At 41.5% G+C, this 14,987-nt stretch overlaps 2 protein-coding genes across 4 annotated transcripts; one reads left to right on the top strand and one right to left on the bottom strand.

The window, feature by feature from the left end:
* On the top strand, nt 1–4,415 carry LOC109639275 (protein CutA homolog). Of its 3 annotated transcripts, none has more exons than XM_020102654.2 (7): nt 1–104; nt 1,582–1,679; nt 2,158–2,276; nt 2,456–2,515; nt 2,644–2,689; nt 3,622–3,671; nt 3,953–4,415. In XM_020102654.2, exons 2-7 carry the CDS (start codon nt 1,617–1,619, stop codon nt 4,050–4,052), a joined length of 438 nt encoding a protein of 145 aa, XP_019958213.1. In that variant the 5' UTR covers nt 1–104; nt 1,582–1,616; the 3' UTR covers nt 4,053–4,415. The 3 variants fall into 3 exon arrangements, with proteins under 3 accessions (XP_019958213.1, XP_019958211.1, XP_019958212.1); XM_020102652.2 differs by having other exon boundaries at nt 5–104; nt 2,128–2,276; XM_020102653.2 differs by having other exon boundaries at nt 24–104; nt 1,614–1,679; nt 2,128–2,276.
* A 988-nt stretch (nt 4,416–5,403) lies between these two features.
* Nucleotides 5,404–11,440, bottom strand: LOC109639273 (somatostatin receptor type 5). The gene is made up of 3 exons (XM_020102651.2): nt 11,307–11,440; nt 6,483–7,315; nt 5,404–6,248 (listed from the first exon to the last, which is right to left on the bottom strand). The coding sequence occupies exons 2-3, from the start codon at nt 7,248–7,250 to the stop codon at nt 5,547–5,549; spliced, it is 1,470 nt and encodes a 489-aa protein (XP_019958210.2). The 5' UTR covers nt 7,251–7,315; nt 11,307–11,440; the 3' UTR covers nt 5,404–5,546.
* Between the last annotated feature and the right edge of the window lie 3,547 nt (nt 11,441–14,987).

Here is a 14,987-nt window from a genome sequence, read left to right as displayed (position 1 = left end):
TAAAGTGTTTTATAAACGCCCCCTGCTTATTTACGACAGTTCTACAAACACACAGCCGTTGCGCTCTACGGCAGCACGTGTCAGTGTCCAGCAGCAGTCCGGAGGTGAGTTAACGGACAAAATAACACAAATTAACTTGTTTGTGTTGTTTCACGCACTCGAGTCCGAACTTTATCGTCGGTTATGTGATTTAATTCCTTTTATTGTAGTTTGTTCTTCCTCCAGCGTTAGCTGTTAGCTCCCCGGCTAACAGCTAACGCCACTGCTGGCTTAACACAATTCACATGTTAGCTCTTGTTAGCTCCTGGCTAACAGCTAACCCCACTGCTAGCTAGACACAATTCACACGTTAGCTGTTGTCAGCTCCTGGCTAACAGCTAACGACACTGCTAGCCAAACGCAATTTACCTGTTAGCTGCTACTAGCTCCCCAGCTAACGCCACTGCTAGCTAAATACAATTCACCCTGTTAGCTGTTGTTAGCTTCCCGGCTAACAGCTAACGCCACTGTTAGCCGAACACACCCACGTCAACACCTCGGCTGCTCAAACTCTGTGACTGTGACTCTTGAGGAAATGTCTGAAGGATTTTACAGCTGACCCAGAATCAGCTGCCAAACATTCATCCAACTCACTTTGAACAGGAGATGAAATATAAAGAGCACTGTGCAGAACTTCTACACGTTTTAATTTGATCTTGTTTCTATTCTTTTCTAATCTGCACCTTTTTTTTAAATTTCTGGATCTGTACTCGATTGCTGTGAACTAATGCACCTTGTACCTGTGTTGTGAAAGGAGAGATATAAATAAAGATTATTATTTATTAAGCATGTTGCATTCTTGTGTGTCCTCTGATCAGTTCAGACTCGGTCCAGAGTCCTACAGACCTGCAGAGTCAAGGAGAGCAGGGAGTCAAACCCCTTAGGCCTTAAAACGTCTGAAATACTCTCACTACTAGCTCTTTATTATGTTACCGCTCATTTGATGCTCCCATAGATGAAGTGTTAAACGTAACCTGCAGAAACCCTCTAACCCACGTGAGTGTCCAGAAGAGAACCGGTGATGTTTCACAGACCACAATCACACATTTGATGAATAAACGGATCATGGTGCGATTCTGAAAGCGTCATCGCTTCGCTCTCAGTGGCTAAAAACTTTGCTCAGTACTCTAAATGCAGAAATACGAAGTAAAAATACAACCAGATACATCCATGTATCACAAATAAAGTCCTAGATTAAGGACATGATTCAACTGCTTATAATTTAAAATTACATATTTCCGTAGTTGTCCCAAATCATAAAAGCTTGCTTGACACAATTTTTCCTAATGAACTATGAAACAAAGTACTACTTGTGTACAGTTTTTAAGACTCAAATTCTCTACTACCTAAAAAACCTTTGCACAGAGTACTTTACATCCTCCCTCTTCTTTCCAGTTGTTAAACACCTGATTAAAAGTAATTCACACACATGATCTGATCGTCTGTTGTTTTCCCCCATTCAACCAAAATAAAACAACATAAACTGACACAAAGACACAGACACACAACCTGGAGTCAGTCACCGTGACTTTCTGTTTGCAGACTAACCATCATTCTGTGTTTGACCTGCTCAGGAAATGCGCATTGGGCTGCCCAGTGCAGAGTCACTGCGAGGTGGATCCTTTAAAGCTTTAGCTTTGGTGAGTGTGCAGAGCCGGACTTCTCTAACACACACACGCACTGGACTGTTCTCCAGACACGATCCGGACATGACGGACACAGAATTGAAAACACAGGATGAGAGAGAGATGATGAAGAAGTCTGCGTGAAGACATTTGTGTCGGATGAGCTGTAAACAAGAAAGAATGATTCCTGCAGTGGAATTGATACGTCATATCCCACTTCCTGTATGTTCTCGCCAGACACAACCCCCCGTCCGACTGTTCCGGACATTTTTCTGTTGTAAAAAAAGTCTGACTCATACAATCTTCTGCTATGTTCTTCAGTTGTTAAAGGCAAACTCCGAATAATGTCCAGACCCAAACAGTCCTCGTCTAAAAACGGCTTTGATGGCCTTTTCGTGTTTTGTCTTGTGGACATATGTTTGACATATTGTTGGACTTCATCCTCTGTGTCGTCCTCTTACAGACGTCGCTCCTGAGTGTGTTTATGTTCCAGCTGCTGAGGACTGTTGGACTGAGGGCGTTCTCCATGGCGTCTGAGACGTACATGTCAGGCACACACTCTGCAGCTTTTGTCACCTGTCCTAACGACACCGTAGCTAAAGATTTGGCCAGGTAATAAAATGTTTTATCTTGTTTACTAAAGAATAAAGTGATTCCTGATCTTCTTGAGGTGACTGACTGGACAAAATGAAAACGGATTTTCATCTTCAGTCGACAGGATTCTTCGTTCTTGCCGGTTCTTTAAAGCATCTTCATTTGTGGCCGATTCTGTCTTTGTCTCCATCTCACAGGGGGATTGTGGAAAGGAAACTCGCTGCTTGTGTCAACATTGTCCCGGCGATCAAATCGATGTAAGTTATGAGACGGTTGTTTTTAGAGAGTGTAAGGAAATTGGGAGACACCACTTGAAATAAATAAATGATTTTGTCCTGTAACATTAGAGCCTAGTTACATTATTTACTTTGTCTCATTTCTCCAGATACGAATGGCAGGGGAAGATTGAGGAGGACAACGAGGTGCTGCTGGTGAGTGTTGACTAATAACTTTCCATTTTCAAACCCCTTGATTTGTGCACTAGGTGGAGACAGAGTTTGGAATCAGACAGAGGTGCAACATAGTCACTGTGATAGACAAGTGCTCTGCTCTGAATCACTGTGCTTGTTCTGAAAGAAAGAAGAGAGAACTGTATGATGTGAAAAACAAAATTGTGTCTTGTCTGAATAAACAGAAATGAATAAAAGGCAACAGATGTGAATCAGTGGTGAACAAAAAAAGCCTAGATTGAAATTTGTTGCAGAAACCAAATAATTTCCATTTATTCATGTGGAAGATATTCTCAGTATAATAAGAACCGACCGACACTGATATGGAATATTTTAAATTAGCAAAATTAAGATGAGCTCACTGTAATCCTCCACGTGGAACTCCCTCTACAGTGAGAAGGGAGGAGTGAATGAGACACAACCTTGGTGATAATGGTTTTTCCTTCCACACACACACATGCATGTTTCTTTAATGACTCTAGTTACCTCTGCCAAAGAGATTATTTATATCTCGATTTGTTTGTTTGTGTGCAGGATTATGCAAAAGCTGCTGAACCAATGCCGTGATATTTTGTGCAGGGGCAGATCCAGGAATAGGAGACTGATATTTATGTGTGCATGAAAATCCTTCCTCGAGATTCTGGATCTAGTGAAGTGAAACGTAGCTTCAGGAGGACGCGTTCTCCTGAATACTATTCTGAAATATGACTAATACTAGAATGCGATCTTTCATGGCCTGAATGTCGTTTGTAGAAAAAAAAAATGTTTTCATTTGAGTGGCAAAAGTCAAAACAATCAGGGTCCGAGAATTATTATTATTAATATAGTAACACGGCACATGATGAAACATTTTCACGTATCGTCAAACATGATGAAGTCAGTCAAGTTGACCCCGTGTTTCTCTCCTCGTTTAGATGATAAAGACGAGAAGTTCCAAGGTGCCCGCTCTGGCTGAGTACGTCCGGTAAGTCAGCTTTTATAACCTTTAATTAAAAAAAAAAAAAAAAACAGCCCACTGAAACAGAAAGTCTGGTTCTGGAAGATCAATGCAGAGCACACAGCTGCATCGAACCGACGGTGTCAATTAAACACAGAGGTAGAGCTCTCTGAGGAACACGCTGTTGATCCTCTCTTCCGTCAGCTGCTGGGACTCATAGAATCCAAGAGTATGAATTTAATTGGCGCTCGTCACATGTACTTTGGCCCCAGGCTGTGTGTCTCATAACTGCTCATTATCCTGTTCAGCTCCAACCATCCCTATGAAGTGGCCGAAGTCATCAGCCTGCCGATCGACCAGGGCAACCCGCCTTACCTCAAGTGGATTGGAGAAGTCGTTCCTGAATGAGCGCAGGCTGAAGGATGAGGGGAAGAATTGATGGATTGTAAAATTGAATCTGAAACCATGTGAAACACACATCCAGTGCTTCAACAGGTTAGACACACTGACAGCCAACATCCCAATCTGTTATGGTGCCATCACGTTATTTTCTTTAAAAGCACATCAGGTGTTTTGAAATGAACTAAACTGATGCTTTCAAAAATAAAAGCAATGATTTGACGGTTTCTTTACCACTAGGGGGCAGCCGTGGTCGCACAACAAACTGCTTCAGCTTTTCTGGGTTTAAACTGAAAATGTTTAAAGTGAACCCACATTTGTTAAATGTTATTTCAGTAGCATTTGAAAATAAAGCAAAGGATTCGTTTTTGATTCCAGTTTTTTCTTTGAACAACACACAGCAGAGAGATCACGATGAGAAGTGTTGCACAGTTACATGTCATGATATTACATACTACATACAGGCATGTAATATGTGCAGTAGTTGAAGTAACACGGTAGTTTACAATACCAGGTTTATACATGCAATAAAAACTGTAAACATTTATTCAGCACACTCGCTTCACCAAAGTTCTCACAACACGACTGACGATACATCTTACTACAAACACTGAATCTTTAATTACAACACGCTGGTCTTCATACAGATTTCACTATGCACTGCAAAACACAACAACCTCAACCATAAAAACAAATCTAGTGTCTATATTTTTATATAAATATCTTTTTTTATATGATGTTGCGTCTTCTAAGAATTGAATCAATGTAAAAGCCAAAAAAGAAATAATTCTCTCAACGTATGATTGTCTAAAGGTTTAAATCTGTATTATCTTCTTCATCTAAATGTTCAGTTTAATAAGTTAAAGGATTTTATTTGTTGTCCTCATGCAGTTCACAGCACAACAGTTTAGATCCGATAGAAAACAAATTCATCCTTAGAAGCTCCACCCAAAAAAATGAATGGTTTCACATTGCAGAGGCCGCTACACGTACAACTGGGCCAAAGAGAAATGTGTTGGAATCACATCAATAGCGTCAATAACATGAAGTAATATTAATCGCTACAAAAATACACGGAAATCCAGATATTTTCCTCAAGGAATTCCGGAGGAGCAGTGTTCCCACTTTGCACAAAAGAAGAAGAGAATTTACATCTGAAATTCATAAAACCTCTGCATTCATTAGAGGGTCAATAGCGTTAGATATAGATATATATGTGTGCAAATAGTAAAATAGTCGCAAATCAATCAAGACAAAAACAAGAAAAATACCACTGTTTTTCCACGTCTTATTTACAATAACTACACACTGTACTTCATAATACTTACAGCAGTTTTCTTTGCCTTTCAGATACATAAATGTGTTCTTACTATCGGTACATCACGTTACATTTCTCTTACATGTCAAAAAGACTCTTTGTCTCAATCTAATCTTGTTTGCAATATTTCACATCCAATTCAAATGTCTCTGAGCAGCTGTTTGAACGGAATGCGCCACAGTCCGTCACAGATAACTGATTTCCAGCACAGACTTTTTGTCCAGGAATTCCTCAGGTTGTGACCAGTTGTTTTTCTTTTTACTGGCCACAGACGACACTGTGTCAGGAGGATCGGAGCCTTGACCCTTTCCCGTCAGGTCTGCGCTCTGACCAGAGTGCTCTGGCTCAGGCTTACCCCTCTGCACGACCTTTGTCCTTGAGCCCTCTGTTGCACCATCCTCTGACATTTTGCATATTTCAGTCATCTGTATGGCCCCTTCTGTTCCATTGTTTTCTGCCTCCTCTCTGTTGTCACCACACTCTCTCCTTTGACCATTGCTGGCTCCTTCACTCTTGAGTGTTTGAAGCACAATGCCGCCCCACTCCTCCGTGGGCCGCTGTACCTCCGTGCAGGCCCTGTTGTTCTTCACCCTGCGTGAAGTGCGGCACAGGGCCTTCCTGAAGCCTCTCTTGAAGTTGTCAGACAGAAATCCGTACAGTATGGGGTTGGCACAGCTGTTTGCATATGAAAGCACGACAACGAAAAAGTAAAGCCCCCTGAAGTCCCCTGGCAGGACCACGAGGAGGTTGACAATGTTCAGAGCATAGAACGGTAGCCAGCAGAGGACGAACACCGCCACCACAACAACTACCATCTGGGTGATTTTACGCTCTGACTTCCTGCTTCGAGAGGATGAGGCTTGCACCCGCTTTCCGACACTCCGCACCTTTGATAGAAAAGCAAAAGATATTTTAGCTGCATAATGACGAGACATCAGAAATACTATTTAAATGAATTAAAAGGCATGGTCATTACTGGCGTTACTGACAGAAATATTTGTTTCTGTTTAAAGTAACATAAAATATTTTAAACAGGAATCGCAACCATTTCTAGAACCAGCATCTTCTCCCGCTTCACCATTCGTTATCATCACATCTGAACCTGTGTGTAAATGCTTTACCTTGATGACTATCAGCAGGTAGCACAAGCAGATCACCAGCAGGGGGCAGGAAAAACCAACAGTGCACGTGTACACGATGAAAGATGTCTTCCACACCTCTGCTGGCTCCGGCCACACGATGCTGCAGTTCCCATCGTCCTTCAGCACATCAGCAAACACCACCACCGGGAGCACCACCACAAAAGACCCTGCCCAAACTGTGGCACTGATGGCCTTGGCTACATGAGGACGTCGCCACCAGGAGGAGCGGATGGGGTGCACCACAGCCAGGTAGCGGTCCACGGACATCACAGTCAGGCAGAAGATGCTGGTAAACTGGTTGATGGCGTCCACCGTCATGACCACACGGCACATTAGAGAGCCGAAGGGCCAGGACAGCAGCGCGTTCTGCACCGCCAAGAAGGGCAGACCTAGCATGAACAGCTCGTCCGCAATGGCTAAATTGAGAATGTATATGTTGGTGACTGATTCATTCTTGGTGTAGTTGACTATAACATGGATGACCAGAGTGTTTCCCACCAGGCCAACAACACACACTATCCCGTAGATAAGAGGGATGAAAATTCCCGCCAAACCAGGGAGCGATCCGGGTTTGGTGCAGTTCTGACTGGAGTTAAAGAAGAAAGTGCCCTCGGTTGGTGTGAAGCTCAGAAGTGGTTCAGAGGGAGTAGAGAGGAGCAGGAAATGGGAGACGGCGGGGACAGAGTTGTTGCTCCAGGTAGAAGTCGGAGCTTCCTGAGGCAGCAAGGAACCTTGGATGACCTCCATGTTGGCGTTAAGGACTATGAGGCAACAGAAGTCGATAAGATCCCATCAGTGACAGGTCGACATCCCTGAAAGGCAAAGCCAAGTAAGTTTCATCAACAAAGGTAAAATCTAACGACACCTCTGGCACAAGAGGGGAACCTGTGCAACACTCAGTGTTCCTTCTTCATTCAGCTAACAGCTTCCCCTTGCCCCCAGTCTTCATTCTAAGCTAGGCTAATTTCCCTTGGTTCCATCTTGTACAGGCTGTACATAAAGAAGGAACACTCGTGTCCACGTGTCAGCCTCAGTAATATTTAGGTCCTCTTGACACATTGAGCCAAATTTATCAGGAACACGAACAATGGAACCAACATCAGTGTGATGAGGAAAGGACATAAACGGACAGAAAGTATTTTTTGAGAAAATGTATTTGACGTGTAGTTTTTAGGTTGGGGCCCATGTCCCATCCACTAACACAGTTAACAAGTAACGCAATTCAGATAATAATTTTAAAAATATTGCGGTCGCGATCATTTTGTGGCAGAAATAGAGAAAGAACGAAAAAAATGTAAATTCAGAGACATACTGAAATGAAACAAAAGTTTAAAAGAGTTGGGTCCAATCTCCGCCCAGTGGCTTGTAGAATACTAAACTGCTAATCAACTCTCCTTCCGTCACAACAAAAACATAACACACTTTGTTCTATTAGTACGAGACTTGTTTACGAAGCCATACTGGCGTCTTAATAACCACCACGTTGCACAAAGGCACACCCTCATCCGCTACGGCCGTGGCTGATAATTGGTGCTCTGTTTGGAGCAAAATGAACTGACCTATGGAGGAGAAATAATGGAGACATGTCCTCCACAACCTAAACTCAACAGCGTTAATTAGGATGATGGGAAGGACGAATAATTTACAGTGATGCAGGAGAAAGAGGCAAAGACAACATTACCACACTAAGAGAGATACGGTTTGGAAAGACATGCACACAAAGTAAAGCAAATGCCCTGTGCAAATATTAGTTTTTGTTCGGTGAGGTAAAATTTGTGGCAGTTAGTTCCTTTCCTTTCCATTGCCTGTAACACTATAATCCCAGTTGACATTAGTCAAGAGCTACACCTACAGACAATCTACACTCTCAAAGTAAGCCAACCCTCGTCCGCTTGTCTCCGGACTGGACTAACCTCTGTGATGATGCAAGCAGTAACAGTACTGACTCTGCATCAGATGTTCTGTGTAAATATTATTTGAATCTGACCTTGTGAGACGTACAATGACTTAAAATGTATGAGAATATTGACTGTTCTTTAATTAATATACAGATTTAAGTCAATTTGATGCACTTTTTCTATGGTCCAACAAATCCAAGTGCAAATGAAAACTTTACTACTCATTTCAAATATAAAGGGAGTTATTCTTTAACAACCAAATGCAAAATAAATTAAATTGAAAACAAAATATGTCAAAACAGTGTCTCAGTAATTATGGTCCTGCAGTGGTAGAGAAGAGAAAAACCATTAAAAGCTCATTTGTAACAGATTAAAAAGGTGCATAAACAAAATGTACAACTTAAATCCAACAAATGCAAAGGATGCTGGGGTTACAGATGCAGATTTATCAGGTATAGAACGACCTTATTACAGTTATTATTACATATTATAAGTTATTATTATCTGGGAGGGGAATTAACATTTATATTAAGAAGAGTTATATTAAAGGGCTTTTAATGGAAAAATATAACTAAATTAGAAATCTAAGGTCTCCCTTAGACCACACACACACACACACACTCTGATGGTCCTGATTACACACTACCATCGTAATCTCTGCAGCACACAATAAGAGTAGAGAGACCGTCTCTCTTCCCAAAAGGCATCCCCTCTTTTGTCTGCCATTCTGCGACCAGGTTCGGTGAGAGGAAAAAAAAAAAAAATTCCTGGGAGAGGTTGCTATGGTGATGGATGATCCAAACAAGGCCCAAAAGGCTCTGCATTGAGAAGTGAAAGAGATAAACAACCTAGTCCAAATGATCGCTGATTCAAGAGCCAGAGCTCTTTACATTCAGAGACAAAGGCAACAATGCCATGAACTGAGCATTGTCTCTATCTCTCTCTGTCTGTGTGTGTGTGTGTAATTTGTAGATCTTAATAGAAAAACTCTCGTATATTTAGGGGACTGATATTTATTTTAGGGTGTGACGGTACTGCTGAAACTTCTGGTGTTTGACAAATCTCCATCATCGGTCTTTTATATAAATAAACGGCTTCAATAGAAAATCAAGTTGCAGTCCACATGGTAGGAATGGAAGATAAATAAAAATAGACGTGTGGGAAAAGTGGATTATCTTCAGGATTATTTAAAAAAAATCACAAATCACACTGCGCTCCCCCTGACTCCCCTCTCTTTCTCACCCCGAGACGGATGCACCATCAGCTAATTGGTGATCCGTCAGTGCTCCTCCCCTGGGGCAGTGGACTTCCTCATGTTCAATTAACAGATCTGCAGGTTTGGACCCAGTCCGCCGCCCCTTCACGCTGCTATACTGCCTCCACACTTTTCATTACAAAGACTGACAAGAAGCCAGATTAATGACCTTGATCAATACTCCCCGTCCTGCTGACGCCGTACGACTCAAATACACTCACAGGACACACATGAATGTGCTTTACATTTTTCACACAAGGATAAACATGCTAGCGTGCTCGCAAGCTCTGAAGTTTGGACCGAAATGTCAGAGTCAGTTGCTCTGGACATTCTCTGGCCCTTTTCCTGTCACTTTTCACTGATAGAATGTCCGGAAATGTCCGACCTATACTACAACACAAACTGGAAGAATACAAATATTTCCATATGCGTAGATATTTTCCCCGTCCGACCCGCACAATCTTCATACATGCAGCACAAACACCAAAATATGTCCATACCCAAAGTTAATATCTACACATTCCCCTAAATCATGAGTGCGGGAGGTGATTTAAAAAAAAAAACATCTGTGTGTTCTTCTTGCGTTGACAGTTGCAGTGCGACGACACCACTGTGATTTCAAACACAACATTAGCTTCAATTAACTTCCCACACGGTTAAAACATAGTCCATACAAATGCAAGTAATTACAGGCCAAATTGGGCAGATGAGCAGAATAGAATAAAAGCCCTTAAAAGCTGCATTAATCCATTAAATAGAAAGCTCCTGCGTTTCCCCACACAGATACAGAGGGAGAGGGAGAGAAGGGTCATGGGAGGTTGTTGATTCTATTTGACGTCTATGCATTAGTTCAAGCAGCAGCAAATTAAAGATAAAAAGAACAGAAAACACTGGATAGAAAGTGTGTGTGTGTGTGTGTGTGTGTGTGCACTGCAGTTTGTTTCCTATCAGGTGGAAGTGAAGAGGTTTATTATTTCCTCCTCTCCTGGTTTCGTTTCCTTTATCTGCTCCAGGTTGTTTCCTCTCCATTTTTTCTACTCATCATCCATCATCTTCTCCGCCCTCCTCCTTCATTTGCACTTCTCTCTCCCCCTCCTCTTCCTTCGTTTTATGTTATTTCCTTTGCTTTGTTCCCCCTGGTTTTCCATTCCAGGGGTTCCAGAAAGCCCCCCCCCCCCCAAAAAAAACGAAAACATCGTCTACTTGTGACACAAACGCCATCACGCAGATTTATCCAATAGCAACCGCACATCAGCTTATGTGTGTGTGAGGGGGAAACAACCTCGTACAATAGGCTTCATAAACTAAATATACAGAACATATTTCATTTAAAAAATCTGATGAAAATATGAATTAATTAAGTAATGTACATATTTATTGACTTTAATGAACTCACCTGTGTTCTGCTGTTTGTATAAGGCAACGAAAAGAGGATTTTTTTGTTTTTTGTTTTGTTTTTTACTGTTTTTCCCCCAAAAAAACTGGTACAACTTTCAAACCCCTTGTGTTTTATGCTTCATCTTTAGTCGATAGCAAAACTGAAAATCCTCTGAGTGCCTCACAGAAACCAGCAGAGCCGGGGGGTCACATTGTAGGGAGATTGAATTATAAAAAAGAGAGCGAGGGAGAGAAAGAAAAGGAGAAACTTACCTCTATCTTCCTGGTCTCTGGTGTCCTGCATCACAGCATCACAGCTGGAGGAGAATTACACAAGACTTGTTGCGTTTCAGCGCAATGTGTCTCCAATCTGTGAGCGCAGAGAGCTGCAGCCTCCAACCCCCACAGCCCTGCACACACACACACACACACACACACACACACACACACACACACAGCACAGCACAGCCTTTCTTATTAGGACACTGCATTGACTTGCATTCATTTTGGACAGCCTCACTAGAACCATATCCCCAATCTTAACCCTGCCTATCCTGAACCTTTAAGAGATACTACCCTTAAAACCGTGTGGTTATTTTCAGCTGTAAGCCATGGACCCATTCCTTTGATGAAACACAACAATGCTGGTTTTAATGTCATATATTTATCTATGTAAGAAAAAGCTAACGACCTCTAGTCGAAGGTGGGCACCCCCAGTGACCACTAGTGAGTATGAATCTGGAAAAGGTTCAGTTATTTCCAAATCTATGCTGAAACCAAACGTCTAAAGCGTCACATCGTCTACGATTCAGAGACGTCCACCGTCCTCTCCTGCTCCTCCATTTCCAGATATCAATCTAAAATATCTCAGGAACCACCTTCTTTCAAACAACAGCCCACGACTGTGACTGTATCCTCAACATTTTTAATAATTATGTTGTATGCACTGTATCTATGTGGAAGTATGGGTGACATGAAGTATTCAACGAAACCAGAAAACAGCCTCAGACACCGTCCTGATGAAGCCAGATACAAATGTAATTTTTTTAGAATCGAAACCCCAGAGTTCGAATTCATTTATATTACAAACTACATTGTCCTCTCACAGGGAGACTCTGGATGAGCAGTGGTGTTGGTACAACAACATGATTTATGGTTATTTCCTTCAGCAGAAGTGGTCATTATGTACGCCATAAAGCTGCTGGAGTTCAGATTACTATGCACGGAGACACTATTAGGAAAACCCCATGACCCAAAAGTAAACTGACAGAAAGTCTCTCATCATCAACAAAATAAGAGATTTCAACTCGACAAAAAGATTTTATCATTTTCTTTCAAAGCAGAAAGCTCAACCTTTGGTTTTCCTGTTTAAAAAATAACATTAAATTATACATTAAATTATTTAAGCTTTATGTATAAAAACAAATGATGATCCACAGATGAGCCATGCTGTTTTGTTATTATATGTTATTTATTTCAAGCCAATTTGTTGAGATTTTTTATCAATATCCAGATTTTGTGACGCTTATTCAAGTTCAAAAGAAATTCTGCAGCTTGTGGCCCTTAACAGTGACGCTGCATTTCAGTATTCATTCGTATGAAGAAGCTGATTCACCCGGGTCCTGCAGGGCAATCCACACTTTACACAAGTGAACAGCAGAGAGCAGTAAAACTCTGGCCTAGTTTAATCTACACATTCACTGATCTTTCTCAACTTTTCTTGACACATCCCACTTTTGATTTTTATATGTCTACAAAGCCCAGGAGTCCCCTGAAGTTCTGCAGAGGTTAAATCTGCATAGGAAGCAGGTGAGAGTGGACGGATGTGTAAATATAATTATTGCTGTGCTTGTTGTAGCCTTGTGTTCTAATCTTGTTTTAATTTGAAATAATGTCACTGAAATTCAGACAAGAACATGGGTTTGCCTTTCACGTAGGACATATATGAGGCGATGGGGAGGACACGTTAACAACAGGAACTTGAGGGTAGAGCAGGAGGTGGGACATGATGGATAAATTCTGCTGTGGAAAGCTCAGTGTTTTTGTTTCCAGCTCAATGTCACTGCTGTTAAACTTCATCGCCTACAGCTCTTGAATCTTGTTGCGTTTTTAAAATTGAGAATATTTGACCTCTTTTTACTGTCCGAAGAACTAATTGTTTGTCGACTTGGCTGAACAAATGAAAAACGGTCAACATTATTTACTGCTGCTGGCGTTGCATTGCAATGGGACTCTCTCTTTGGTACAACAACTGATTAAGATTTCAAAGTAGCATTGATGTGCAGATTCATTTAGCCAATGGGGTTTCGTCAGTACATCTTCACAATGTGATGAGTTCCTCAGAGGAAGACAGGACAGCGTTAACGGATTTGCCTACTTCATTTTCCTACTGCTTCTCTGATACCAACTGCAGACTTACCAGCAGGTTGAAGTATGGTGTTTCTGATCTTATACACGTGTTAAAGAGAGAGAGTGAAATATGTGCACTCTTGATGAGCAGCGTGATCATTTACAGAACAAAAGCTGACGTATACATGGAAATATGAATACAGGTGATATGTGTTATCATAACTTCAGGCGAGGTCAGGACACAATGTTGTAGTTGTAGATCAGATACTTAGTGAAATATTTCCTTTTGCTATTGAACTTATCAGCACAGCAAGACGAGATATTTTACTAAGTAACTCATCAACTTACCTTAACAAAAAGCTTGCATTCAATGTCTTATCTTCATTTGACACACACAGTTACTAGAGATTAAATAGGAAGCCACATAATTTGTTACACAAAGCAATGACTCAACAGCTGGTAAGAACTAAATTGTCTTATGTTCTATTAACACTACAAATGCATCTGTACGCATGGGGTTAGAAAAAATACAAGAAACCCAAAAACAAAATAAAAGCACTCTATTATTCTGAGGAAGGAAGAGATGTAATAAAGTGGTTTCATATTTATTTTAATAAAATCTTAAAATATTGAATTATGACCAAATCAGGAAACCATTACAATCAGACTTGTAGCAGCCTGGACACATCAAATGAAACTATCAGCAGACTTTATCATTTTAACTTAGACTGCATGAATTCAACACCCTTGCAATGGTGCCCTGAAAACACCTCAATCTTTACAATTCAAACAGCCTACCCCAAAGTTATGTAGTATACATTTTCCGTAATCGTAGAATATGTACTAGCGATGTATAAAATACCTACATTATACGTTCTTTGCAATATCCCAAATTGTTAACCCTCATTTCATGAACTTCACATGTTCTTTCTCAGTACCTACACACAACAACAGGAAAAAGCAGTACTCCAGCACACTGACATTGTGGGCCACGTTCAGCGGGGAAGAGGAGGTTTGGGCCTAGGTCAGAGTACGAACAAGGCAACTCCTTCAGAAAAGCGAAAAATTGGTAGTCCTGGAAATCTAACATCAGGTGGAGGCAGCAAGATGTGTGAAGGCTGTCGCTCAAGCAAGACGAAGGCAGTGGATGAAATGGGAGAGCATAGATCAAAAAAAAGATAAGCTGGGAGGACCTGTGGGGAATGGAAGCTAGCAGGATTAGCTTCCTGCTTATAGAAACCTATGAAGCCCTTCCCTCATCAGAAACCTACAGCAGTGGCTGAACAAAGATCCATCTTGCCCACTATGCTCAGCTCCAGCTACCCTCAGGCACATCCTCAATGCTTGTAAAATAAACTCTGAACGGGGACAGAGAGGTTCTCCTCCACTCACCAGGAGTTGTCAGTTGGAGAAAATCAGAGACAGGAAGATGTTGGTGGACGTGGATCAGTGGCTTACAGTCCCATCACATATTGTCACTACCACCCTTAGACCTGACCTGATACACTGGTCCAACACCCTGCGCATCGTCTACTTCGTAGAATTGACCGAACTGCAGACATGACGTTTGAGGCAGAGCATTGAGGCTGGAAAGCTTAGGGACAC

The sequence above is a fragment of the Paralichthys olivaceus genome, chromosome 8 (assembly GCF_024713975.1).
Source record: "Paralichthys olivaceus isolate ysfri-2021 chromosome 8, ASM2471397v2, whole genome shotgun sequence".
In the NCBI taxonomy this organism is placed as follows: Eukaryota; Metazoa; Chordata; class Actinopteri; order Pleuronectiformes; family Paralichthyidae; genus Paralichthys; species Paralichthys olivaceus.
The sequence above is the reverse complement of the archived record's forward strand: the minus strand, read 5'-3'. Positions and strand labels throughout refer to the sequence as shown.